The sequence below is a fragment of the Oreochromis niloticus genome, linkage group LG23 (genome assembly GCF_001858045.2).
Source record: "Oreochromis niloticus isolate F11D_XX linkage group LG23, O_niloticus_UMD_NMBU, whole genome shotgun sequence".
Taxonomy (NCBI): Eukaryota; Metazoa; Chordata; class Actinopteri; order Cichliformes; family Cichlidae; genus Oreochromis; species Oreochromis niloticus.
Genome location: NC_031986.2, coordinates 20008105 through 20034283, shown reverse-complemented (window position 1 = coordinate 20034283; position 26179 = coordinate 20008105). Strand labels below are relative to the sequence as shown.

Genomic DNA, 26179 nt, shown 5'->3' with positions numbered 1-26179 from the left:
TACAAAAAAACTTGAATTTCACAGTGTTGGCAGTCAGGCTGCCCAAATTCACAGGCTGCATCCACCTGAGGACCCACCTAAATATAACAGGACACTGGCGTAAATTCTCGACCATCTCACACTTCTGTTTAATCAGTTTTCTGTTTGACGTTTATTCAGCTGTGTGAAAACCCCCGGAGGAACCCTACCAAGGGATTAATAAAGTTTTATTTAATCTAATCTAATAATTTTAATCTCAGCCAAACCGATTTACTCAGGAACAAATAAAACACTGAAAAAAGTAAAAAGCAATAACATTTTTAGGCTATCTAAGTGACTTATATATCATGTTTAACCTGAGTAGCGAAAGACCACGGGGGTTTGAAAACGATGTGCCGGGAGTTCGCTGTTCTCGCCGGCTCAGATATTTGAAGTTTACTCAGCTACATTCTCGCCTGAAAATATGCTAAAAGTTTAGTTTGCAACCCAGAAAGAGTAATAAGAGTAATATTAAACCTGAGTAGCTGCCGCCATTGTTGGAAACTGGAATTGGCTGGGCCATGCTATGAATTCTGGGATATGGTTTTTCATTTTTGTTGTCCGGGTAGAAAATCAGGAGAAATTCGGGAGAATGGTGGCTCCGGGAGATTTTCGGGAGGGGCACTGAAATTCAGGATTCTACCAGAAAAATCGGGAGGGTTGGCATGTATGCCTGTCGCCTTGACGTCTGTGGTCATGAAATCCCTTGAACACCTGGTGTTAGCCCATGTGAAGGACATTACAGGCCACCAGTTGGACCCTTTGCAGTTTGTCTACCGGTCAAACTGGTTGGTGGATGATGCACTGCTTTCAGCAACTTCATGATAGCCTCTAGAACAGGGTGGGGAACTCCAGGCCTCAACGTCCGGTGGGCTGGCCTGCAGGTTTTAGATATCACCCTGGGTCAACACACCTGAATCAAATGATTAGTTCATTACCGGGCCTCCAGAGAACTTCAAGACATATTGGGGAGGTAATTTAGCCATTTAAATCAGCTATGTTGGATCAACGACATGTCTAAGGACCTGGCCCTTGAGGTCTGGAGTTCCATCCATTCGCTTCCGCTTATCCTTTTCAGGGTCGCGGGGGGCGCTGGAGCCTATCCCAGCTGTTATAGGGCGAGAGGCGGGGTACGCCAGTCTGTCGCAGGGCTAACACACAGGGACAGACAACCATTCGCACCTAGTAGCAATTTGGATTATCCAATTAACCTATCCCCACAAGCTGCATGTCTTTGGACGGTGGGAGGAAGCCGGAGTACCCGGAGAGAACCTACGCAAACACGGGGAGAACATGCAAACTCCACACAGAAAGAACCCGGCCTGATGGTGGAATTGAACTCAGGACCTTCTTGCTGTGCGGCAACAGTGCTAACCACCGTGCCACCGTGCTGCAGGTCTGGAGTTCCACACCCCTATTTTAGAAGGTTCCTAGCATAGCACAAAGAAACAGGGAACCAACCCTTACTTCTACTAGGATAATAAGAAACAGGTGATTGATTTATTGAAATCTGTCATTCTTCAGAAATAGTTCTTCAGGTTTCTTGAAGAACATTCAAAGCTCTTCTTTGGATGTTTCTGCCTTTTGTTCTGTTCTCTGTCAACATGATCCCACACTGCTCCAATAATGTTGAGGTCCGGGCTCTGGGGAGGCCAATCCATGACTGATAGTGTTCCACTGTGTGTTTTTTCTATCCACGTATGTTTGTTGCATTGGCAGTGTGTTTGGGATCATTGTCATGAAGAAAAATTAAACTGTTTCCAATCAGATGCTTTCCAGATGGTATTGCATGCTGGATCAAAATGTGATGGTACTTTTCTATGTTGATAATTCATCAGTTTTTACAAAGATCTTCAACATCACTGACTGAAATGCAGCCCAAACAATGTCAGAGCCTCCACCATGTTTTACAGATGACTGTAAACACTCACTGTACCTCTTTTCTGCCTACCGGTCTGCATACTAATGATGATTAGAACCATAAACCATAAACATTCAGATCTGGATTCATCACTCCATTAGACCGGTTTCCACTTACTTTCAGTTCAGGCCTTTTCTTCCTGTTTCCCTTCCTGTTTAAGAATGGCTTCCTGACAGCCACCTTCTACTGAGACCATTTCTGATGAGGCTTCGGTGAACATTAGATGGATCAGCTGAAGGTCCAGATGCATCTACCACTTCTTTTTTTCCTCTGAAAGAATTAAGTGAAGTGAAAATTTAGCTAATGCCCAAAGAAAACCTTTGAGAGGTCTTTGGAAAGCCTGGGGAAATACTGCTCAAAACCACTTAGAAAATTACAGGAAATTCTGCTTCTTGGAAGAAATGTGGGCTGGGTCAAGGAAGTTTTCAACTTTGTAAAATATAAGAACTTACCTTACAAAGAAGTAATATTAGTGAAATAATTACGTTTTAAAACCGGTGATTTTTTGTTGTCGGTACAAGATTATAACTTTTTACGGAAGCGTAGAGCTGCCACCCAGGCAAAAGAAAAATAGAAGTATATCACGTTATAACGTGAAAAGTTTATTGTTCTAACAAGATACTTTTCATGTTTGTACAATATACTATCATGTTTGTACAATATACTACTATGTTTGTACAATATACTTTTGACGTTTGGACAATATAATATCACGTTATTACAATATGCATAATTATTACGTTCGTACAATATAAATATCACGTTCGTACAATATAAATATTGTACGAACGTGATATTTATGTATATTGTAATAACGTGATATTATGTTGTTCAAACGTCAAAAGTATATTGTACAAACATGAAAAGTATCTTGTTAGAACAATAAACTTTTCACGTTATAACGTGATATACTTCTATTTTTCTTTTGCCTGGGTGGCAGCTCTACGCTTCCGTAACTTTTGATATTTAGAGTGCAATAATTATTATTTTTTTCTAATTTTTTTTTAGTTTTTTGTTATGTTTTTTAAATGCGTCTTGTTTTAATCAGTTATTGTTTTCTTATTCCACAATTTTTGCACATGTCAACGATCAAACAGAACTTTTAAGTTAAGTTTCAGTTTCAGAGTTGTAGGCGTCCTTGCCGCTTTCTCTTTCTCTGAAAACACGTGGTCACTCTCGGCTCTTCTGTTTACTGACTTTCTCCCTCCGAAAAGCCTGCGTCATGTTGCTTTAAACTAGATTAAAAATACATTTTATGTACAGTGTCGTTCTCTTTAACTGTGTTCAATGACAAAATACATATTGACTCTTCATGTTATGCTTACAGGGGCAGCTTTAAATAAAAAAACACCCTCTGTGTATTTTTTTTTTAAGGCATGCTTGGTAGCTGTGAAGAACAGCCGTTTTTCCCTCTTTGTGATTGGCTGTCTCATGGAAAAGGGCGGGGGCTTGTCGTAAATGGTGTGCGGTGATTGGCTGATAGTGTTTCCGTAAAGTAAGCTGCGCCACTGGAGTAGAAAAAAGGTAGGAGAGCTGTGTGGCTTGTTTCTGGCACATTTAGGGACTCAAGCGTTTTCGGAAACACAACTTACTTCCTGTGGAAGCTTATACACGTTACCTTTACATTAAAGGTAAGTTACACGACTTACATGTTCAAAAGGTGACGTTGTTTTATATAAATCGCCTCTGTGACCTTTTATTTACACAGCAAGCCGTGCTAGGGGAGCATTTAAACTTGACGTTGCTAATCGGTAATGCTTAAAAAAACGACTCCTGGAAACACTTAACGGTAGTTTACGCGATATAAGCGTTCCTCTGTGTATGTTGTAATATTTGTGTATCTGTCCGTAGCCGTTATTTAAATCAAATCTTAACTTTTTACACGCTTATGTCCATACCGCCCACCATTAGGGGTCCGAAACGTAAATAATTACCCGTCAACCAAGTGTAAAATGGGATCTTAGTCGATGTGTAACACCAGATGAATTATTGTATATGCCGATCGCTCAGGTGAGGCACCAACATGTAGAGAATCTATTGAGTCTTGTATTGTTAGACGTTAAAATAAGGGCCTCTGCTTGAAATCCTTAAAAAGACACATTACCGATTAGAGTTTGGCTGAGGAGAGCTAGAAAGGACCACAGGGCTGCCTTAAGTGACTTGGGGAGCCAGAAAGGGATCATGCTCTAAAAATGAAAGCTGTGAAATTGACTTATTGGCTATGATCGTCTTGTGAATGTGGAATTAGGTCATATATCTAGATAGACATACGTTTAAATACTCTTAATGATATATTTTTAAACTGATGCTGGAGGCAAAGTTGCATTTGTGGGGAAACTGAAACCTAAGCTGACCTTAGACGCCTCCTACATTCAGGTTTAGCCACTTAGAACAAGATAAATACAGATAAGATTGAGTTTGATTTTTAAAAAAGTAAACAACAAAAAGGTTAATTTGTCTCTTCTTTAGCTGTCAAACAATCCTGTTTTACAATATGGGAATTAATCTGTGGAGCTAATTACAGCTTATGAGCTTCAGTGTCTATGAAATCCAGCTGCTTTTAACAGAAATCAGTGTTGGATGTTCCTTTACATCATCACACACATATCTTTCTTTGCTTTTACTTTCTGATCTTAAGTCAGAGCAGAACTGAGCCAGGAAGGAGGCAGGTGGCAGCCCGTGACAATCCTCGAGTCAGCACTTATAATTTCAGAATTTCTCACACTAAACAAGCAGCTGGTTTTCTGTAGTGAGATAAATGTTTCGGAGCTTCCTGACCTTTGTCTTCTGTCCACAGTGCTGCAAGGAGAGTCAGAAATAAAAAATTATTTTCAGTTAGACCTTCAAATTATTGAATTATCCTCATATATTTATGGGTTTAAGATGACTTCTTGGAAAACCAAGCTCTGAACAAATGACTAATAAATGTTTCCTTTATTTATTCAGGATTATTACACACATCTACATTGTATATAAACTTTAACTGGGTATCCACATCTAGCGAATTCTCAAAAAGCATAAATTCCCTTTAAAGGGTTTTTAAAAAGTCTCAGATTTCTGCCACTTTTATCTCACAGCCTCATGATAATAGATTCTGTATGTTTTTATTAACTGTTGTGTGTCTACAGCTGGAGACTGCAGACAGAAATGTGACATACATGTCAATAAATTCACACACATGATCTGCATTTGTGGGCATTTAATAATCCGGCTAGAGTTTTCTTCAATCTTTGATGACACACCAGTGAAAAAGTATATAAAATCAGACTTTTTCTGCTCATTTCCAGCTCCATATTTTCACTCCTGGACTCTGCTAGAGTAGCTTTGCATGATTCCCAGATCAGAATAGTCCTTATTTATCTCATACTTGGTCTCCAGTTCATCCTCTGTCTAAGCTGTTTTTGCTCCTTCACTTTTAAGCTGGCTTTCCTCTGATTGGCTGCCCCTCACTATCAAGACTTTTGTTGCACATGTTAAAGATATGTGCCCTCCATGACATAAAGATCAAAGAGTAGGAAAATAAATTATTGAAACTGAGTATTTAGAGCAGTCGGAGGCTACAGTGATTACTCGCACATACACTGTCCTCATTATTTGAAGCTCTGTTGGATGTTTCATATCAACATCCACCACAGAAACAGGCTATGTATGACAGCAAAACCACTTTAACATTTCTTATCTGTGACACTAAAATGGCAGATAATCTTGCCTGATGCTCGGTAGAAAAACCTGTATATATGTAGCCACCTTCTGTTTTTTTAGGAAAATCATGAAGCTGAGCATTTTGGCCACCACCTACCTGTTGATTTGAAACTGATTACCTCTTATTTCTGACACTAATACAGCTAAAAAGCAATAAAGTTAAGTTCATGTTATATTAGCAAGATGTGAAAGTACAGATTTAGGCAAATAAATTCACCAAGAGAGTTTATTTTATTGGCATCACTGAGCAGGGGAAGAGGCTACCTGCTGGTCATTAGTAAGAATGCAGCTTTTAGACTCTCCCGTCTTTTATGTAAGCTGTGGCACATCGTGCAAAAAACGTCCTGACAGAGCTGCTTTCATTCACCAGAAGATGGCGCAGTGGGGCCAGCTTCAGATGCTGGACAGCAAATACCTGGAGCAGGTGGATCAGCTGTACGATGACTCGTTCCCCATGGACATCCGGCAGTACCTGAGCAAGTGGATCGAAAGCATCGACTGGTAAGAAGTCCGAATAAAGGGCAGCGTCTTTTTTTTTTTGCCAAACGTTTCTCATCGACTCGTTTGAACCATTAAAAAGTTGTATTTATTGTAATACCTGTACTGATTTACCTAAATTTTTTTATCTGGCATATCCCCTCCATACAAAAAAAAAAATAGAGGAAAAACTAACACTGAAACAAGAAAATCAAAGGTTGCAAAGTAAATCAAAGCAAAGGTTAAACCGGATGTCCTGATGGAAAAGAAAATTGTAGGTGCATTTATATCGGGATCGTAGCCCAAACAGAAGCGAGCTCACACTTGTGGACGTGGATCTGGATCTATGCTCCTGCACTGGAAACACCAGGGTCACCAAGGATATGGAAAGCTTCATGACATTGTATCCACAATGCAGGGATATAATAACATGGACTGAACCACCACTCACAACCACTAGCATTTTATATAGCCTCTGTAGAAATTATCCATATATCTCACTTATCTTAACTGCACTACTGTATAGTTCTGTGTAAATAATCATTCTGTACATATGATAATTTTTAATCCTACAACTGTTCATAACTTGCATAGTTCACATTTCTGTATAACTGTATATCTCATATTTCTGTATAGTTTTTTATTTCATATTTATATCCTTTTCATAGCCTGTACATAGCTTGTACTCACTACAGCCTGTACATACTTATAGTTATAGAATATTCATAACATACTTCACACCGTGTATAACATACCATAATAGACCCATTTCTGTAATATACTTACATATCTATATTATTGCTAATATATATTGTAATATATCTATATCATGGCTAAAGCACTTCTGGATGGATGCAAACTATATTTCGTTGCCCTGTACCTGTGCAATGATAATAAAGTTGAATTCTATTCTATTCTATTCTATTCTATATCTTTGCGCATATTGAGAGTTTTGGTTCAGCTGCGCAAAGTTAATTACATGTGGGAAAAAAGTCCTCACAGCCCATAAAATCCTGGTTGTAAAAGTGCAGAAATACCTGTCCTTCGTCATCATTTCAGCATCTGTTCATTAACGGTTCCATTGCTAGATTTTTATCAGACCAAAGCAAAAGTGTTTGAGCTAATGAGACTGATAATCATGGACTTCTCAATATTTGGATAAAGGTTTTGTTGAAGCACAGCATTTGCTGAAAACCAATTTGTAACCCTTTCAAGGTTAACCCCAAACTGAGCGTCTTCTGTTCATGCTACTCAAAGACTTACTGTGGTCTCCTCAGGGACACGGTGGCCATGCAGGACTCTCTGGCCACTGTTCGTTTCCACGACCTTCTCGCTCAGCTGGACGACCAACACAGCCGCTTCGCTCTGGAGAACAACTTCCTGCTGCAGCACAACATTCGCAAGATCAAGAGGAACTTGCAGGTCCGACCCTGGATTCGAAACACTTCTGTGTGAGCCAGGTTAAATTCCTTTATGTAACTAAAAGTACGAGCGGTTCTCTCTCCAGGATCGCTTCCAGGAAGATCCCGTCCACATGGCCATGATCATCTCCAGAAACCTGAAGGAGGAGCTGAAGATACTGGAGATTGCAAAGAGCACCGAGGTAAAAGCTGCAGCTCGGTTTCGTTGTTAGAACAGAACTATGACACCAGAATAACACCCGACAGATCTAAATCCTTCCGTTAATCAGACTGGGGTTTAAGTTATAAACAAGTGTGCAGGATCCAAACAGCTTATAGGTGGATTACAGCCAGCTTCTGGTGCTAGTAGACCATCCTGAATCCTACCAGATGAAACTTAAAGCAAGAGAAAAGATGCTTTCAAGACAAAAATAGCTGAACAAATGATAAGAACTGTATTACTTTTCCAACTTAATGGCTGCTTGAATGCTCCAAAATCATGCTGATGCACGGTACACATGTCTGCATGCTCTATGAATCAAAGCCCAATATGCACACAGGGACTGAGTTCTCATTCTTCAAAATGAAAAATCAACAGAAACAACCTCAGAATCAGCTTTTTTTCTTATGTACTATAACTTTAGTGCATTAAATAATGCTATAAAAACCATTTCATCTTCATGCTGTTTATATTCTCTTACTCTCACAGAGTAAAAAAAAAAATCATCCTATGTTTGTTTGTTTTTTTCCTAGTAATATTTCATCTGCATGATCTCTTTCCACTCTTACACAGAATACATGACCACGGATATTTTCTACTTCACAGCCACAAGCCGTAATCAGAACATTAAAGCGACCTTCTCCTAGATCTAAAAGACAGAAAGAATTGGAAAAGATCTACTTCATTACACCCCTTATACCTAATTTTTTGTCATGGACAAAACTGCCACGCTTGTGGGATAAATTACTTTTAATTTAAAAGGAAATACCATCTGTCCATCCATCTATCTTCTTCCGCTTATCCGGGGCCGGGTCGCGGGGGCAGCAGCCCAAGCAGAGATGCTCAGACCTCCCTCTCCCAAGCAATCCCCACCCACCTCCTCCACTTATCCGGAGGAACACCAAGGCTTTCCCATGCCAGCTGTGTCCTGGGTCTGCCTTGGGGCCTCTCCCGGTGGGACATGCCCGGAAAAGGAAATACTTACCTGTGATATCCTCAACGATCCCAGAGTGATGTTTTTGGCCCTGATGAGAAACTGGCTAAAATTTGCTCCTCTGTGGATTTTGTCTTAAGATTGAGACACTTGGAGTGGGTGTAATCTTGATCTGATTTCCTTGTTTAGCAAAGCTTTAACCTCTATGTCTAAATTAATACTTGAATTCAGTTTTACTTTTAAAGATCCCGAAGAGTCTAAACCTGTTTCTGTTTCGGAGACGCTAAAATGTGTGACCTTTGTTTCGGTAGGATGAGACCGATGGGGCAGTGTCGGCCATGGTGGTGGAGAAACAGAAGCTGGACAACAAAGTGAAAGAGATGAAGCACATAGTCCAGGTAAAACTATACGCAGCGTGTAGGTCCCAGCTCGAGGTTGGCCCGGCTCTGCTGGAAAATCTCTAACGGGTCCGGTTCCTTTGACTTTTTCAGGTGGTGGATCAGAACATTAAGAACGTAGAAGACCTGCAGGACGAGTACGACTTCAAAGTCAACACACTGAAGAACAGAGGTGAGGAAATCAGAAAACTCGTTCAGGCTCAGCTGTAGAGCCAAACCCCAAAATGTGATTGCAGTGATTTGGATGGCTGAGGAAATACTTCTGGCAATACAGTGAAGATCAACATGTCAAGGGGCAATTTGAGTTCTTGGAGACAGAGAAATAATTTCAGAGAGCCGACTGAGTTTTGAGGTTTTGATCTAAAGCGCACTTGTTACCAAATGCAGTGATCTGATTGGTCCGATCTGTTTATTCTGATCTTAAAAAGTCGGAACAAAGGAGCTCGCTTTGGTAAAATTACAGAGTGAAAGGCCTTTTCCAAACTGACATATATTAGATGCTCTTAAAACTTCATATTAAAATTTAATCTATGTTGCTTCCAAGTTTTAATTGTGTGGATTTTTTTTCCTTCTTCTGCAGAGAATGAAATGAACGGCATGACGGTGAAGGAGCTGGAGAAGGAGAAGATGACAGTTGGGAGGATGTGCTTTGAGCTGAAAGCCAAGCGTCAGGTGACGAGAAACACTGAAACATGACTAACATATAATCCCTCTGAGGTCACTGGGTTGTAACAATAAAGTCATTTTGAGGTTATAAACAGTTTCTTTCTGAGGAGTTTTAAATGCCATAACAGGACATTTGATGTGACTGATGCGATGGACTCTTGGGTGTGGGGTTTTTTGTTTTGATTTTTTAGGACGCTGTAGTCGGGCTGAACGAGCTGCTGAACATCACTCAGGCCCTGCTGGCAGAGTTGATCTCCGAGGAGCTGCCCGACTGGAAGCAGCGTCAGAAGATCGCCTGCATCGGTGGCCCGCCCAACGCCTGCGTGGACCAGCTGCAGAACTGGTGAGCCGCCCTTTCCATCCCATCTCTTCCTCTTTAACCGCCTCTTTCTTCACTTCCTCTTCTACTTAGCCATCAATCTTAGTGTCTTTTTCATTCTTCCACCTATATTTAATATTTCCCTCACCTTCCTCATCGTCTACCTCTTAATTTTTCCATCAGTTTTTTTTCATCAGTTCACTTTGATTAAACACCTGCGAGGATGTGAACCTGTTTGAGAAGAAAATTTAAAAGGGTTTAATAAGATGTTAAAATAGTTTGATAAAAGATGTAACATTGTAGATAAACAGATGAAAGTGGTCACTAAACGATACGGAAAGCTCCTAAATGGAGGAGATAAATGACTGAAATTAAATGGAGAACCAAAAGTAATCCAGGTCCAGTTCATGAATGGTTCCTCGGTCGACTGGGTGCATCATCTGTTGACAACCTTTTATGTTGGTGTGTTAGCTGATCTTCTGTCCTCGCCCTCCTGCAGGTTTACGGCAGTAGCGGAGAGTCTGCAGCAGGTCCGTCAGCACCTGAAGAAGCTGCAGGAGCTGGAGCAGAAGTTCACTTATGAGAACGACCCCATCACAGGGAAGAAGGCTTACTTGGAAGCCCGAGCTCTGGAGCTCCTCAAAAACCTGCTCTCCAAGTATGAAACCCTTCACTCTTTATTGTTATTATTATTATTATCATTATTATTGCTGAGTGTTATTATTGGCTGTTAACCTGGATTCTGATCTGTGTGAAGCTCTCTAGTTGTAGAGAGGCAGCCTTGCATGCCCACCCACCCACAGAGACCACTGGTGTTGAAAACAGGCGTCCAGTTTACGGTGAAACTTCGGTAAGAAGTTAAATGTGACGTGTGAAGTGTTGACGTGTCTTTCTGCCCTGACCACTAAATCATTTTTACATTTATATAATTTATATAATAATTAATATAATTTCTAATTTATATAATTTCTAAAAAAACAAAACAAAACCCAGGTTATTACCACTCTTAATCCTATCATGCTGGTATCGATCCAATACTGATACTAAAATTGGTATCCATACTATCTATACATCCCTGAGCCTGGTTCTGCTGGAGGTTTCTTCCTGTTTAAAAGGGAGTTCTTCCTTCCCACCAAATAAATAAAATAAGAATTGAATTTTTCCTTCTTTGTTTTGTACCCAAATGAAATTAAAACGCAGAAATTGCGTCAGGTGATGTTTATCCGTTGGTGTGCGTCAGCTTCCTGTTTCAGTCTCGTTTCCCTTCTGTTCAGGTTTCTGGTGAAACTGCAAGAGTTTAACTACCAGCTCAAAGTCAAGGCCCTGTTTGATAAGTAAGCTTTGCTTTTGCCGCTTTGAATCATCATACTGGCATATTTCCAAATATGTAACACTTTTTCTTCCTCCTCAGGGATGTTACAGAGAAGAAAGGGTACGTCTGAAATCCATTCATACACATTGAAATATAACGTGTTATTCAGTAACGCAGCAGATTAATAACTTTCCATTGATCATCTTTGAATCAGGTTCAGGAGGTTTAACATTTTGGGGACAAACACCAAAGTCATGAACATGGAGGAGTCCAACGGCAGTCTGGCAGCAGAGTTCAGACATTTGGTAAAATCAGTGTCTTAGTAGTAAACCCACATTATTCCCTTCCACTGGTTATATATTGTTTTTATTATTTAGGGAGTTTTCTTAGACACCCTAATAGTGATGCCTTTCCAACTTAATCTCCATACAGCAACTCAAAGAACAGAAAGGACCTGGAAACAGAACAAATGACGTAAGAGCCTTTAAAACTTTATTCCATATAATACACAAACCTGCTCTGTGTGTTTGAGACTGCAGGTCACATACTGGGTGTTTTACAGTCATCATAGAGGCCTTCAATATGCAACAAAGTCGTCTACCTGGATGTTTTTTCTTCCTCTTCCTTAGCTGTAGGAGCGCGCCCTCCTTCTCTGTGCTTATTCTCTTGTGTGGTGGAATATAACCATTAAATTAGTAATACTGTCCAGGCTGAATGTCACATGAAAATCACAGTTTCAGCTTCCCAGGGCATGTTAGTGCGAATGCTTCAAAATAAAAGCCTCTTTAGAAAAAACTGAAGGGTTTTTATAGAACTAACAGTGGCCTAAAAAATCATTTTATATGTAATGCACACTAGAAAAAGATAAGAATTCATTGTCCTGCATTACAGCTTACATAGCTATATGAGGAACCTTATTCCACTTTATATGTAACCTTTGTAAATGTGACGTATAGACAGATATGGACACACAGTTTGTTTTGTTGGAGAAAGATTGTAAACTACATTTGATGTGGTTTTACGTGTAGATTGGTGATGTAGAGTGAAGTTTAGTTACAGGAACGTTGCATGCTTCCTGCAGAGGCTTGTGTAAGGGTCTTGTGTGTTTGGAGTAAGCTGAGTGTGTCTCTGGGTGTTCAGGGTCCTCTGATCGTCACCGAGGAGCTCCACTCGCTCAGCTTCGAGTCGGAGCTGCAGCTCAACCAGTCCGGACTCGACATCAAACTTGAGGTGAGACCCGCCGCCTGCCCTTTGTTCATGCTCAGAATTAAACTGGAGTTGATGGAGGAGATTAAACCCTGCTGCTTCCTCCTGTCGTTTTTTTTTCTAGGCCATTTCTCTCCCCGTGGTCGTCATCTCCAACGTCTGCCAGCTACCCAGCGGCTGGGCCTCCATCCTCTGGTACAACATGCTGACCACGGAGCCCAAAGTGAGAACACGCTTTGATTTCAGTCTGCTCCTAGCACCTCCATGTACCCTCGTTTTTGTCTCTTATCGATCTCCAACTGTCATGTTTTCCAGAACCTGAAGTTCTTCCTCTCCCCTCCTGCGGCGAAGTGGTCTCAGCTCTCCGAGGTGCTCAGCTGGCAGTTCTCCTCCGTCACCAAGCGAGGCCTGAACCAGGAGCAGCTCAACATGCTCGCTGATAAACTGCTCGGTGAGACGCACAAAAATAACATGTGGTAACATTTTAAGAAAATTTAAGACAACTAAATATCTTTTAAAGTCTCTGTTTTATTCATAAGAGGCTTAAACCTTAACTATAACTAAAGATCTTAACCCTCAATCTGTCGTTTCTTTACTACTGATGAAATATAAGACGATCCGAGGCTCAGAGAGCTGCAGACCAAAACGGATGGCTCAAAGCCAACAAATGGCCGACTCTCACTGCTGTGCTAATAAACTTCTACCTGCAGTACACATGAATAACCTGCAGATGTTTGTGCCTGATTGTTTTTCTGTGAAGGAACCAAAGCTCAGAGGAACCCGGAGGGACTCATCCCCTGGACCAAGTTCTGCAAGGTGAGCCATAGTCTGATAAGCCTCATTTATCCAGCTGATAATGATTTAATTTATATTCAAAACCAGGAGACTCAGAGGGCAACGTAACAATCGCAAAGGTTAAAACTATTTAAAAAAATGCAATTATGCAGGTGCCGATGTAAATAATTACAAATAAAAATAAAGTCTGTAAAGATTGTTTGATACACTGTACTGCCAAAAGTACTAACTCGCCTGCCTTCACACACATATATCAACCTGAGTGACGTCCCATTCTTAATCCATAAGGTTTGATATGATGTTGGCCCTTTGCAGCTATAACAGCTTCAGCTCTTCTGGGAAGGCTTTCCATAGGTTTAGGAGTGTTTTGAGGAATTTTTTACCATTCTTCCAGAAGCACATTTGTGAGGTCAGACTGTCGGGTTGAGGACAGGACTACCAGGAAGGGAAACGTCCACAAACTGTTCAAAGCTGAGAACGTGATATTGTCCAACATGTCTTGATGTGCTGAACCCCCTTTGTTCCTTTCACTGGAACTAAGGGTCTGAGCCCAACTCCTGAAAAACAACCCACATCATAATAACCGATCCAACAAACTTTACACTTTGCACAATGCAGTCAGACAAGTACCGTCTAGACTGAAAACTGTGATTCTTCGCTCCAAAGAACATGTTTCCACTGCTCCAGAGTCCAGTGGTGGAGTGCTTTACACCACTGCATCTGACACTTTACATTGGCAGTCTGCGGCATCCCACAGCTGACTGTGGAATATTTATTAGTAAGGAAATTTCATGCCTGGACTTGTTGCACAGGTGGCATCCTGTCACGATACCATGCTGGATTCATTCATTTACTGAGCTCCTGAGGGCGTCCCATTCTTTCATAAATATTTGTATAAACAGTCTGCATGCACAGGTGGTGGATTTTTTCCCGTCGTGGCCATGGAAATGACTGGAACACCCGAATTTTATGATTTGGATGGCTGAGTGAATACTTTTGGCAACATAGTGTATTTATATCAGTGTCTGCATCTATATCCATCTAACAAGTGGGTATCTTTGTCATCAGCTTCTTTTCTATTGGCCCTAAGTTTACTCCCAAATAACATTAAAACAATCTTTAAAAGCTTTGAGTATAATTGACGCTTGAGCCATGTTCCCATGGCTGCAGCCTCCTCAGGCAGCTTGCTCCAAAGCCTTGACTCTGGAGCGGCCGCCTCGTGATCTGAGCCAACAAATATTCGCCTCTAATCACTTTTATTCATCGTGCACTGAACCAGACTTTCTGATTCGTCCAGCAGCAGAGCGCAAACGAGAAGGCGTTCCCTTTCTGGTTGTGGATTGAAGGTATCCTGGATCTGATCAAAAGACACCTGCTGTCCCTCTGGAACGATGGGTGAGTGGCGCTCCGGTGAAGCTGTGAGAGTCCGTGGGGGGAGAATTTAAACTGTAAACGTGAGTTTGTTTGTTTTCTCCTCCTGCAGCTGCATCATGGGATTCATCAGTAAAGAGAGGGAGAAGGCTCTGCTGACTGACAAGTGTCCGGGCACCTTTCTGCTCAGGTTCAGCGAGAGCAGCCGGGAGGGAGCCATCACCTTCACCTGGATCGAACACGACGTCCACGGTAATGAGATAAAGTCACTTCATTTGACCTTCATTTACACTTTCAACAACACAAAACTTGAAATTTTGAAGGTTTTCATGATTAAATGTCTCTAAAGATGTGGCCGCACTGTAGTGGCTGATGAGACATTTTTATTTTGGGAGATTTCTCTACCACTTCAAATCAAACCACATGAACCAATAGCATTGATGTCCTGTGCAAGAAGTAAGTTTGAAGGAGGTTTAGTCCTCGGATTTAATATCTTCGGTCTCTTTTTCCACGCAGACAAGCCGGTCTTCCACTCCGTGGAGCCGTACACGAAGAAGGAGCTTTCCGCCGTCTCGCTCCCCGACATCATCCGCACCTACAAGGTGATGGCAGCGGAAAACATCCCAGAGAACCCGCTTCGCTTCCTCTACCCCAACATACCCAAAGACAAGGCCTTTGGGAAGTACTACCCCAAACCATCAGAGGGTAAGAGCTGCCGTCACGCTTGGTTTTCGCCCATAAATACTCTGATACTCTGCAGACCTTCATCCAAGCTTCATTTACCTTCCAGCTGCTGAACCGATGGAGTTTGAGGACACGGACAAGACTGGCTACATGAAGACGGAGCTCATTTCGGTTTCAGAAGTGTAAGCAGAGAGAAACAAACGCATCATGACTAAAGAGAAAGACTTAACGTGTAATCAGAGTTTGTGTCTGTGTGGTTCAGTCATCCGTCCAGGCTGCAGGACAACATGATGCCGATGTCTCCGGACGACTACAAGGCTCTGGAGCAGTACGTGAGCCCCAGAGACATTGACGCTGTGGTGAGTCAGCACTGTTTAAACTATAAATTTGGTATTAGCCGAGCAGTAGTAAAAGTGGTAAAGTACAACGCAAACCAGAAATGAAGTCTGTTCACCTTCAAAGTAAAAGTTGCACTCTTTGTAACCTAGGGTGCTTGGAAAGAAAAGCATCTGGACTTCTTTAAATTTCCTTTAAGATGTTTCACCTCGTATCCAAGAAGCTTCTTCAGTTCTAAGAGCAAGTGGTGGAGAGTCCCAGATTTTAAGCCCTGTGATATTGTCCCCAAGGGGGTCATGGATGTGAGTGGGCATTAAGGCGTCTGGGATGGGATCTCAAAACTGGATTATAGATGGCAGACAGTTGGTGTCGTAAACCACCGCCTCTGTTCAAAGATGGTCGCTCACAGTGGATATAAATGGCTTCTTTCACTCGTCTTTCAAACCATCTGTCTTCTCTGTCCAAAATGTGAACATTGGCATCCTTAAAAGAGTGACCTTTGTCCTTTAGATGCAGATGAACAGCTGAGTCTTGTCCCATGGAGGAGGTTCTTCTATGTTGTGCCATGCGTTTGTGAAGTGGCTTTAAGTCCAGACGCGTTTCTTTCCAAGCTCTTTAGACTATGACCTGGATGACTGAGAACCTTTACAGATACTCTTTGTAACCTTCTGCCAGAGCTTTTATTTTGAAGGCAAATGATCTTGAGCAGTTGGACACTGTCTGTAGACAAGTCCAACTGCTCACAAGGAGGTCTTTGCCAACTGGATGGGCAATATGCATTTTTCCCTAGCAACAGGTGGTTGTCACTGACTCTCTAGTCACCACGTTGCTGCTTTCTGTGTGGATGGCCCTTTCAGCACCACCTTGTGGCAGTATGCAGATTGCAGCGGACGAGCAGGAGTCCGAGGATTTGGGCTGATTCTGGTTCATCTTCACTTTCATCGTTTCCATTCTTGAATATGTCAGTAGTTGTGTGTGTGTGTGTGTGTGCACTTATTTTTTGGTGAGCGATGTCGCCACAAAACCGAGAGGTCCTGTCGGCAAGACCATCAAGTTTGGTACAACCAGGAGGGTCAACCTGAAGATCATACGTCCTAAAACATGTTACTGTTGTCTTCTGTCTACGCAAAGATGCAAATTAATGGAAATTTGCTCTGCATGCTCTGAATGGGGATAAATACATGCCAGTCCAAAACCCATCAGCAGTGATTCCCCCTCGCTTGGCCATCAGTTAGAAATGGAGGAGGAGCATATTGATGGCGTCTGAAAGCAGCTGGAGCTGAATCTTTAAACTCTGATGTCATTTAGAGAGAAATTTAGAGCAATCTTTGGCTCTTTTTTTAAAAACATGGCAGTATAAATGACCTTCTGCCCCTGGAGAAACTGTTTTTGTTTTGTTTTTTCCTCTTGGCACTGCATGATGTCATTGAAAAGGGACTTCCTTTTATGGACACCAGTTTCTAGTGTTGGGACAGGCTCCAACCCCCCTTTACTGCATCAGCTGTTCCTGTTGTCTATCCCTCTACAATGTTTCTGTCTGTCTTTTAGGTCTGCTTTCAGGCCAACAGTCTGCTGGATCTCGAAGACTTTGACCATCAGGTAGATGCAGCTTCAGTGTTGCGCTGCTGTGTGTTAAAGTTTAGTTGGTGTAGCTTTGACACACCTGCTGCATGTTGCCATACTAATGTTAAAACTCCCTCAAGTGTTTAGTACATCATCCTCACTTGTGTGGGCCAAAATAAATCCATCTGACAGGACAACGCCATCCATGATTTATTTCCTAGTGGACAGCCCTCCTTGTTCTTATTTTCAAAGTTTAGGGTCCGGCATGATTTTGGAAGGGTTTCTAAAGATTTTAACATTTATTTAGCAGTTTAGCAGTCAAGACTTGATAGGAAGGTGGGCGAGAGGGTGCAAGGAAAGACGCAGCAAAGGATTGCTGGTCGACCAAACCCAAGCTTTCAGCTATAAGGCATGCATGCCTGCTAATCAGCAAACTAAACTGCACCATTGGTTTTTAGACTGGCTTCTGACATGCCAATTTCTGATATGACTTTGAACTGGTTTCGGACCCGTTTCTGACACGCCATTGGACTGGTTTCGGACCCACTTCTAACATGACTTTTCACTGGTTTCTGACCTGTTTCTGACATGCCGTTGGACTGGTTTCTGACCTATTTCTACCATGACTTTGAACTGGTTTGTGACCCATTTTTGACATGAGTTTTGACTGGTTTCTGTCTGTTTTTATTTTTATTTGAGTCGGTAGCTACACTTGGTCTCAGTATTGTATTTTTCACGTAATCCAGTCTGCCTCTATGATGTTGAGCTCTGTAGTGTGTGATTTAGACCACTGGCTACAGGACACATTGTTCTTCATGTGGCTGAGAATATTTCCCAGATGTATTTTGGCCTAAATTGTCTCAATTTTGTTGAAATGAGAACATTGATAATGAAAGCATGAAGCTCTTCTTCCTTGCTAACCCTGTTACCCTGTAACTGCCTGCACGTTTTGTGTCAAGAGTTTGTCTTTTGGAGTTTTCTGTGTAATATTGTAGGGTCTTTACCTTACAATATGAAGCACCTTGAGGGAACTGTTGTTGTGATTTGGCATTATATTAAAAAAAAATTAAATCAAATTTTACTTATTTCTTTTCAGATGAGTGCAGCAGACTTTCGAGATGGAAACTGAAGGGAAGTCATATTCCTTTGACCTTCATTCTTCTCCTTGTACTGTACTTTTCACCAGAGGTCATCAGATTATGTACTCCTCTTAGATTCCTGTACGATTTTGACAGCACGGTCACCTTTCAGAAACAGAAAATTTTCTCCTTTTTATTTGTACATAGTGTTTCTTTTCAATTAACTGTGAACTTTAAAGCCCTCAGTATCCCCTGCTGTAAAACTGTAGCATTTACAATGTGATTCTGCTTGCTTCATGAGAAATTATCATCATAAATGACTGTTTGGATTCATTTTATCACTATAATAAATGCTTGTATTAAAATGAGTCAGTGATGCTTTGTTTTTAAGGTATAACACCCCCCTCCCTGATCCTGTTGTGAGGTTTCTTCCTGTTTAAAGGGAGTTCTTCTTCCCCACCATCGCACCATTGCTCCTCATTGGGGATCATTTGATGGTTAGGGTTCTTTCAGTAATACTGTCTGGTCTTTACCTTTATAATAAAAAGCATTAAAACAACAGTTGCTATAAAATTATATAAAAAGTATAAAACTAAATTAGCCTCCTGGGACCTGGCGTTCACACACGTGGACATCACATTCTGGGTTGTCTAGACCAAAATACTAAATTTTGCTCTACAAGGGCCTGATGTCCACTTACGAGGACGTCATACTGCCGCTGTTCTATCAAAATTTAAAACAAATATCCTCTTATGTGGATCTCATTTTTCTCAGAAACAAAAATTGGGTTAAAAAAAAAAAAGGTAGTTCTTTGTTTTTACATTCATCAGGCCCCAATCAGCCCAAAGAGAAATTAAAAATGCATGCCGTGAAAGAGTTTGGGTCTTAGGAGGTTAAACTGAACTAACACACTGTTAAGGTTACAGGTTTTACACTGATATTTTTCAGCTGCTTCTAAACTGGGCCAAGTAACATCAGTATCAATAGGGTATGTAATCATAACTATTGATACATGTACTGTCAACAGAGCAACTGATTTTACAAAGATGAAAGTTGAAACAATGCAGACTAAAAACACAGATGCTGCAGTGTGAGAGGAAAAGCATTGTGAGGTGATATACTATTCAAAGGATGTTCTTCAAACGTTTAACAGCAAGACTGGAAAAGATCTAATACATTAATAAAGTTTAGACTTTGTGAAGGCAGGAAGTGAGTTGAGACTCACAGCTCTATCACTGATGCAGGAGAATCTGAATTATTTGAGTATTTCAATAAACTCTTAAAAAAAAAGATGGTTTTCAATTTTTAGTCTTTCAGCTGCTTTGGCGCTATGTACAGTAGCACTCAGTGTAAAGAAAATAAAAACAAAATTCAAATATGCTTAGTCTACCTGCAAAGTACAAACAGATATCCTCTTTTAGGGTCCTACAGTCCCAATCAAAAGTTTAAGACTGGAAAAATGGCAAAAAAAAAAAATCATATTTTGCATGGTTGGAAGGTTTGCAAGGTTCCAGGTAGAGCTTCAATATGCAACAAGAAGAAATGGGAGTGAGACAAAACAGTTTTTAATTGGTCTTAAACTTTTGATTGGGACTGTATAGTAATGTTTAAAGAACAATAAAACTGTTGAACTGTTTACAGCCAACAGGTGGAAAAAAGTCACGGAGTAAAATTGTGTTTTAGAAAAAAACATTTCACAACACAAAGACTTTAGACCTTCCTGGTGTTGACACACAGAGGTCAGAGGGAGTGGCGATGCTAGTCATTTAATTTCAAACCTGTTGCTCTGAAACGAGTTATCTAGATAAGATGAAATCCTGCCTACTGGCCTCATGTGTCTGCCACCATGTTTCAAACTGGTTTTAAAGTCTATTTCTTCCATTATTCTGAACTGGTTCTAGACTGGGACAGTTGCTGTAAATTTATAGGTCAAACTTTAGACCAGTTGTGCACAAAAATGTTTCCTACAAGCTAAATATTCTACAGCACACATTCCTAAAGTCAAGAGTGCTGCGGCTCTCTTAAAAACCAAAGAAATTCCATGGGGCCCATCAAATCCTAACCTTCACTCTAACCAAAATACAAGAGAAAGTGAAAGTGATGCATTTCACTGAAAATTGTATTTAAAAACAAACCACACATGCTGTTGGCTATAAAATGCTAAAACTACTCAGTCATAAGCAAAGTGTTAACACCAGGTGAGACATGAGTAATATCACCAAACCAACCAACAACTACCATATTGCCTGTAAATACATTTATACAAATATGTTACTGTACATACTCGAGTAATGGCAAAAGTTGAAGGCTTTGAATGTGAGGAAAAAAAAATCTGTTTGATCAAATACAAACAGGTGAAGTTTTATATTTTAAGACCTACTGCTCTCTTATTTAATCTCAGCCAGTTAAACGTCAGTTTTATATCATCACATTAGAGGTACTTTTTTCTTTTCTTTAGAGTTTTAGCACTTTTTGTTGTCTTCGGTCATTTGCGGCATTTGTCGGTTATTCTGAGCTTTGGGTGGAATAAAGAAAAAAGCGTGTGGTAGCTCTTGTATCGCCTGAGCCATCTTTCCAGACGAGCAAAGAGATATTAAAACGTGACGATGGAGATGGTCATGGGTTTAACCAGCATCATGACGGTGAAGGAATCTCCTAAATCATTCATATAAAACTCAAACAGCCAGCTGGTTTTTTCATGTTTTTATTCTGTGAATAAATATCTGGGCCGCCTGCAGTTGCTCAGTGAGCTGCAGCAGCTTTACATACACATGAAGAAGAAACAGAACAACACCAAACACGTTACATTCAGAATACTTTGGACTTTGATTTGGATCAGTTCACCTCATCCTACAATCACGTCATCTCTATTGCTACTAGTGTCAAAAATATTGGCGTTTTGTGCTTCCTTTAAGTTCCTTTTTTAATTTGAAATGTAAACTGGATGAACTGATCCAAACCTGAGGAAAAAACAAAAACTGTTTTTGTGGATTTTCTAAATTGTGGATTATGTCGCAGACTGTCTGGTTCAGTTTGTTCGCTCACAAAGTAAAAACAGTCAAACACGCTTCAGACACACAAAAACACATCTGCTTTTCAAGTATGACTGCTCCTTTAAAATAAAAGCCTTTAAATTTGAACAGCAGAAAATGAGAGGGTCAACAAAGGAAGCAGTTCACTGGTTATTAAACGAACGCTGGATGTTTTTAATTCCAACTTTAGGTAGCTTAAAATGCAGGATTAGTTAAGATGTAGATCCGAGGATTTTCACGTCTACAGCAGGAAAGGAAAAAAAAAAAAAAAAAAAAGTACTCAAGCAGATTCTTTCAAGACTTCATTTAAATAACACTGTATTTAAATGTTGCTTTGGGGGATTTTACAATTTGTGCCTAGAAACAGAGGCTGTCCTCAGAGGCTGGTAGAATTACCAATAAAGTTTTAAAAAGAAGTTTAATGAGGAGAAAGATTAAGAACCATCTATAAGATATATAGATGATATATAAAGTCAAAAGATAAGTAAGGTGAAACTGTCAAGTTGCTCTGTGTTATCTTAATCCTAGAGAACGTACAGGTTGCTAGGAAACATGCATATTCATTTTAAGGTTGGTTACAAAGACTAGTGTACCGAAAACCTCGCTTTAGTGGCCAACAGGTTGCTGTATTTGTGCAGTTTGTATGAAAGACTCCAACTTATCTGCCGACACTTGCCAGCTGCTCACTGAGCGGTAGAGAAATTATGAGGACTGAGAATTGACCTCTGCAGATCGGTCGGCATCTTCAATGCCAACAACAGGTGATCCAAGCAACATGTTGGCTATCAGAGCAACACGTTCTTTGCAACCAATTTCAACTCAGTGACAAGTCTCTAGGTCTCCATTAGCAAGACCTTAAAATGTTTAAACTGATTTCCGTTTTCAAACAATGCCACTAAAGGATTTGTGATAATAACTAGAATAGTAAGAGTAGTAGTAGCAACTCTCACGGTACTCTTCAGCTACTTTAAAGCAACTCACAGGGACCAATCAGCTCACTGTTTATGCCACATACTGAAATACACTAGACAGACTTTCAAAATAAAAGTATTGAAATATCTCCATTGCTGAGTGCATCCATTTTCTGCTGTGACTTCTTTAAACTAAGACAAAGTGTAAGAAAAACATTTTCTTGCATGTTTACAGTCATTCACTAGGAGCCCTGACAGTGTCGCGTCTGATATGCAGAAACACTTTCAATGGTCAGGAGACGAAGTACGAACTGAACTTTGGCTGGCTTGCTTTACGTTATTACCACTTTAAAAAAATAATAAACCTGAAATAAATAGTAAATAAAAGAAAAGACGGGTGAAAAATTCCAGTTTCAGTGGAAAAAAAACAACAATAAAAACAAAAAATCTTTTAACTCATCTGTTGCCACATTAAAAAGCTGCTTACCAAAAAAAACTAATAATAATAAGAATTTTATGGTTCAAATACTTTCCAAAAGTGACTGAAACGCACACTGTTATCAAATCTGAACCCATCACCACACGAGACTGATCGACTACACATTTGTACACCTATTTACAGAGACTCGCCGTCCTCGGTTAATATACACAAACACTACAGTAATGTACAGTTTATCTTACATCGATTATCACAAACGCACATCAAAAACTGTTTGTGGGGGCGGAGTTACACTCCATAACGAAGGTTTTATGCAGCTGCTGCTTCCTGTTGCTGATGTTCAGAATAAAAAGAACCGTCAACGTAAAAGCTGAAACACGGAAAATAAGAGTACTTCCACACTCAGAGCACACAAGCGGCGATACAAAAACACAACGACACCTAAAGAGAACATGATGAGGAGCACTTACACTCGGAGGGAGGCAGCTGCTGCGCTAACAGATACTGTAAAGGTTTGTTTTCAGTTATTTCAGCGATGCGTCTACTTGCGATCTTTCCAGTTTTTTGTCTAAAGCACCGCCTGATCTCTTCCCCTCGCTGGTGGAGGCAAGCGCCCGGCCTCACACGGCTGAGCAGCGCATTCTCCATCACAGCATCCCGTCCAGGTTCTCTTCGTTCTTCTTGGCCGTGCTGCCTTCCTGATGGGTGTACTGATTGTGGTAATCGCGGAGGATGGTGACAACGTCATGGTGGCCGAAGTGCACGGCCTCATCCATCGGCGTGTTCCCCCACCTGCACCAGACACGAAGAACTTTAAACACAAATCCACCTCGTTTCATTTAACACATCTGGCTCAAAGAAATTCCCTCCATCTCTATCTAGATAAGTTTTTTTTTTTTACATGCATTTGTTTATTAAAAAGATAAGTAAAGTAAAGTGTGGTCTCTGGTACCTGTCTTTGGGAACTGGGTTGACCTTGCAGGCCTCCAGCAGGAAGCGGACCACCTCAGCATGTCCTGAAACACACAAACATCGGGTCAGCTGACCGAACAGAGTAACTGCCATGCCGACAACCTGACTATACGCATTTCACCTTCAGCGGCGGCCACGTGCAGCGCTGTCCTCGAGTCGTAGTCCCTCTGCTCCATGTCCATGGAGGACAGCGCAAACCTGCACAAAGACAGAACAGCCAAGCAGGAAGGAAGGAGTGAGAGCCATGTGGAAACAACCAGGAGTGACTGCATTTAGTTTTTATATTTGGACTTGATTCAATCATGTGGGTTTCTTTAAGTTTCAAGCTCTTTGCGATGGTGCTGAAGGTAAATTACCTGAAGATTAGAAGTTATGTTTGCAAACTAAACTGGAAAAAACAAAGCCGTCTAGTGGCTGACATCTTCATATCAGACCTCTACCTCCTTTTCCTTGGTGGACACGCTGCACCTCAGCTGTTCAGAAGAGACTCAAAACAGGCAAAGATGTCTTTCCCTTTTTGCAAACTCCCTGATTTCGGCTTCCCACAATTGCATGAGTATTACTGACTGATACTTAAAATGCGGGCTCTGCCAATTAAAATGCAAAGAGCTAATTTAAGCGGTCCCTACATCAGTACTGATGATGTGTCCCCATGTGCTAATCACAGCTTTCCCCTGCATTGAGCAGCTTGAAGTTTACAGGACTAGTCTGAAGACAGACAGACACACAACAAAAAATAAATGTGGATACAATACATGGTGTGAACTACTCCCACTAAGCAGTTCCCATTTAATGCAAGTGATGTTAAACAATAAAAACATTGCAATGGTTTCTAACGTAAACTGTTCATCAGTTCAGACATCCATAAAAGCGAGTCAGTATCCATCCAGCTCTCAAAGATGGACTGAAATCAACCAATCACTTTCCACTTGGCCATAGACAACTATCCAGTAAACATGATTCGTTAGTTTCAGGAAAATGATCGGTTTACTGGACTAAAGACACATTATCCCCCTCCAAATGAGTAGTCTTATTCACATCCATCATGGGAGCACAATGAATGGAGTGAAAGACTTTATATTATTAGCCTGCAAAGATTAATTTAGAAATATTAATTTACAGGAAAGTAGCAGAGTGTAAAGATGAGAGCAGGACCCTGTTGATTTAATTTGGTGCCAAGTTTTAGTGCAGTTTTTTTTTTTCAAACCAACAAGTCAAATAATCCAATTGGTGTGCTTGGACCCAAGTAATGTAAATTCTGTCATCAGATGGTGAGCACTCAAGTCTGCACAGAGGTCTGTGTACCTGCCTGTTATCTGTGTGTGGTGGAAAAATGAATGAATCCACAAGTTTATCCTGGTTCTTCTGTTTTCCTAATTGCTGAAGGCCAAAATTCATATTTGAAATTAAAATCAAATGAATGTCTCTGTGCTGTCCAACGGTCCTGAGTGTTACTGACACTAAACCTGAGAACTGGCGTACCTCCTGAGAGCTGAGACGTCTCCTGTGTAAGCAGCAAACAGCAGGTTGATCACAGACTTCACCTGAAACACGAGAAAACAAAGCAGAGACTGTGATGTTATAATAATGCATCGTATCTTAGTGTTACTGTGTTTTTGAAGTATGGCAGAGCTGAAAAAAACTAATATTTGTTGTATTATGCTTGATTTAAAGTACAGTGAAAGACACCAATGATCAGGTTGTGCAAAGCTGGAAAATAACACATCTGATGCAGTAATCTTCCAGCAGATGGCGCTGTGGATTAAGCTTCCACAAACAAGGAGGGTAATCTGCCTTTTATGGTGACACTTTAGAGTCAAAATGAACACAAACTGCTCTAAACTGTAGAAAATAACCAAAATAATTACATTAATGATCTTTGTTGGTGTGTTAAAAGGAACTTCCGCTTATGTTAGTTATGTTGCAGTGCAGTCTGGGTAGTGATGTCTGGTGATTTCTCATCAGACTTTTTCAATCTGAACCCCACAGTAATGTAACTGAGACATTACTCACTGTGAATATGATTACAGCACACAAGCTAACGGCAGCCTTTATGGCTCAAAATATGCATCAAACATTCAGGATTTTAACACCGCACTCCAGCAGAAGGACATTTACAGCATGTAAAGGTCAAAATAGTCGAGGTTGTGAAAACGGAGAAGGATGAAGGCTGATGGTGCTGGCGCTCACCCTCTGGTCTCCTCCCTCCCTGCGAGGATCCAGCTTCTTTGCAAAGTGCCTCAGGTTGTCGTAGTTGTGGAAGTTACACAGGGAAACCAAATCCTAAAAAGAGAAAACATGACCCAAATTTTTAAAAAAGAATAATAAAAGTATCTTAGGATGAGATAAAGGATTATTTTGAACTTTGAATCATGCAAAGCTACTCAAGCATAGTCCAGGAAATGACTTTAAAGATGACGTTAC

General features: G+C 40.7%; 2 protein-coding genes across 10 annotated transcripts in view; one reads left to right on the top strand and one right to left on the bottom strand.

The window, feature by feature from the left end:
* The first annotated feature begins 3414 nt into the window (after window positions 1–3414).
* Window positions 3415–18769, top strand: stat1a (signal transducer and activator of transcription 1a). Of its 7 annotated transcripts, none has more exons than XM_005452305.4 (25): window positions 3415–3570; window positions 6012–6142; window positions 7396–7540; window positions 7626–7721; window positions 8984–9070; window positions 9164–9242; window positions 9651–9742; window positions 9928–10079; window positions 10555–10713; window positions 10813–10905; window positions 11330–11389; window positions 11467–11487; window positions 11582–11672; window positions 11800–11841; window positions 12508–12597; window positions 12698–12796; window positions 12889–13024; window positions 13334–13389; window positions 14666–14763; window positions 14852–14991; window positions 15256–15444; window positions 15530–15605; window positions 15686–15782; window positions 17308–17358; window positions 18419–18769. In XM_005452305.4, exons 2-25 carry the CDS (start codon window positions 6015–6017, stop codon window positions 18449–18451), a joined length of 2310 nt encoding a protein of 769 aa, XP_005452362.1. In that variant the 5' UTR covers window positions 3415–3570; window positions 6012–6014; the 3' UTR covers window positions 18452–18769. The 7 variants fall into 7 exon arrangements, with proteins under 7 accessions (XP_005452362.1, XP_019207487.1, XP_005452364.1 ...); XM_005452307.4 differs by having other exon boundaries at window positions 3423–3570; window positions 5959–6142; XM_005452306.4 differs by having other exon boundaries at window positions 3425–3570; window positions 6015–6142.
* A 2320-nt stretch (window positions 18770–21089) lies between these two features.
* Window positions 21090–26179, bottom strand: part of LOC100706550 (glutaminase kidney isoform, mitochondrial) — a 30166-nt gene continuing 25076 nt past the window's right edge. For 2 of the 3 annotated variants that reach the window (XM_025902818.1, XM_005452313.4), the window contains exons 15-19: window positions 25946–26038; window positions 25238–25299; window positions 23877–23953; window positions 23736–23799; window positions 23431–23575 (exon numbers count right to left, since the gene is read on the bottom strand). In XM_025902818.1, the coding sequence (XP_025758603.1) occupies window positions 23431–23575; window positions 23736–23799; window positions 23877–23953; window positions 25238–25299; window positions 25946–26038 (441 nt within the window). Of the gene's footprint in view, window positions 23576–23735; window positions 23800–23876; window positions 23954–25237; window positions 25300–25945; window positions 26039–26179 lie in introns of all 3 variants that reach the window. The other variant, XM_025902817.1, reaches the window with a different exon arrangement.

What these genes read in the sequence shown, in the direction of transcription:
- stat1a (XM_005452305.4), top strand. Translation starts at nt 6,015, where the DNA reads ATGGCGCAGTGGGGCCAGCTTCAGATGCTGGACAGCAAATACCTGGAG. An exon ending in GCTCGCTGATAAACTGCTCG is followed by an intron (nt 13,025 to 13,333) that starts GTGAGACGCACA and finishes TTTTCTGTGAAG; the next exon opens with GAACCAAAGCTCAGAGGAAC. An exon ending in CCTGGACCAAGTTCTGCAAG is followed by an intron (nt 13,390 to 14,665) that starts GTGAGCCATAGT and finishes TGATTCGTCCAG; the next exon opens with CAGCAGAGCGCAAACGAGAA.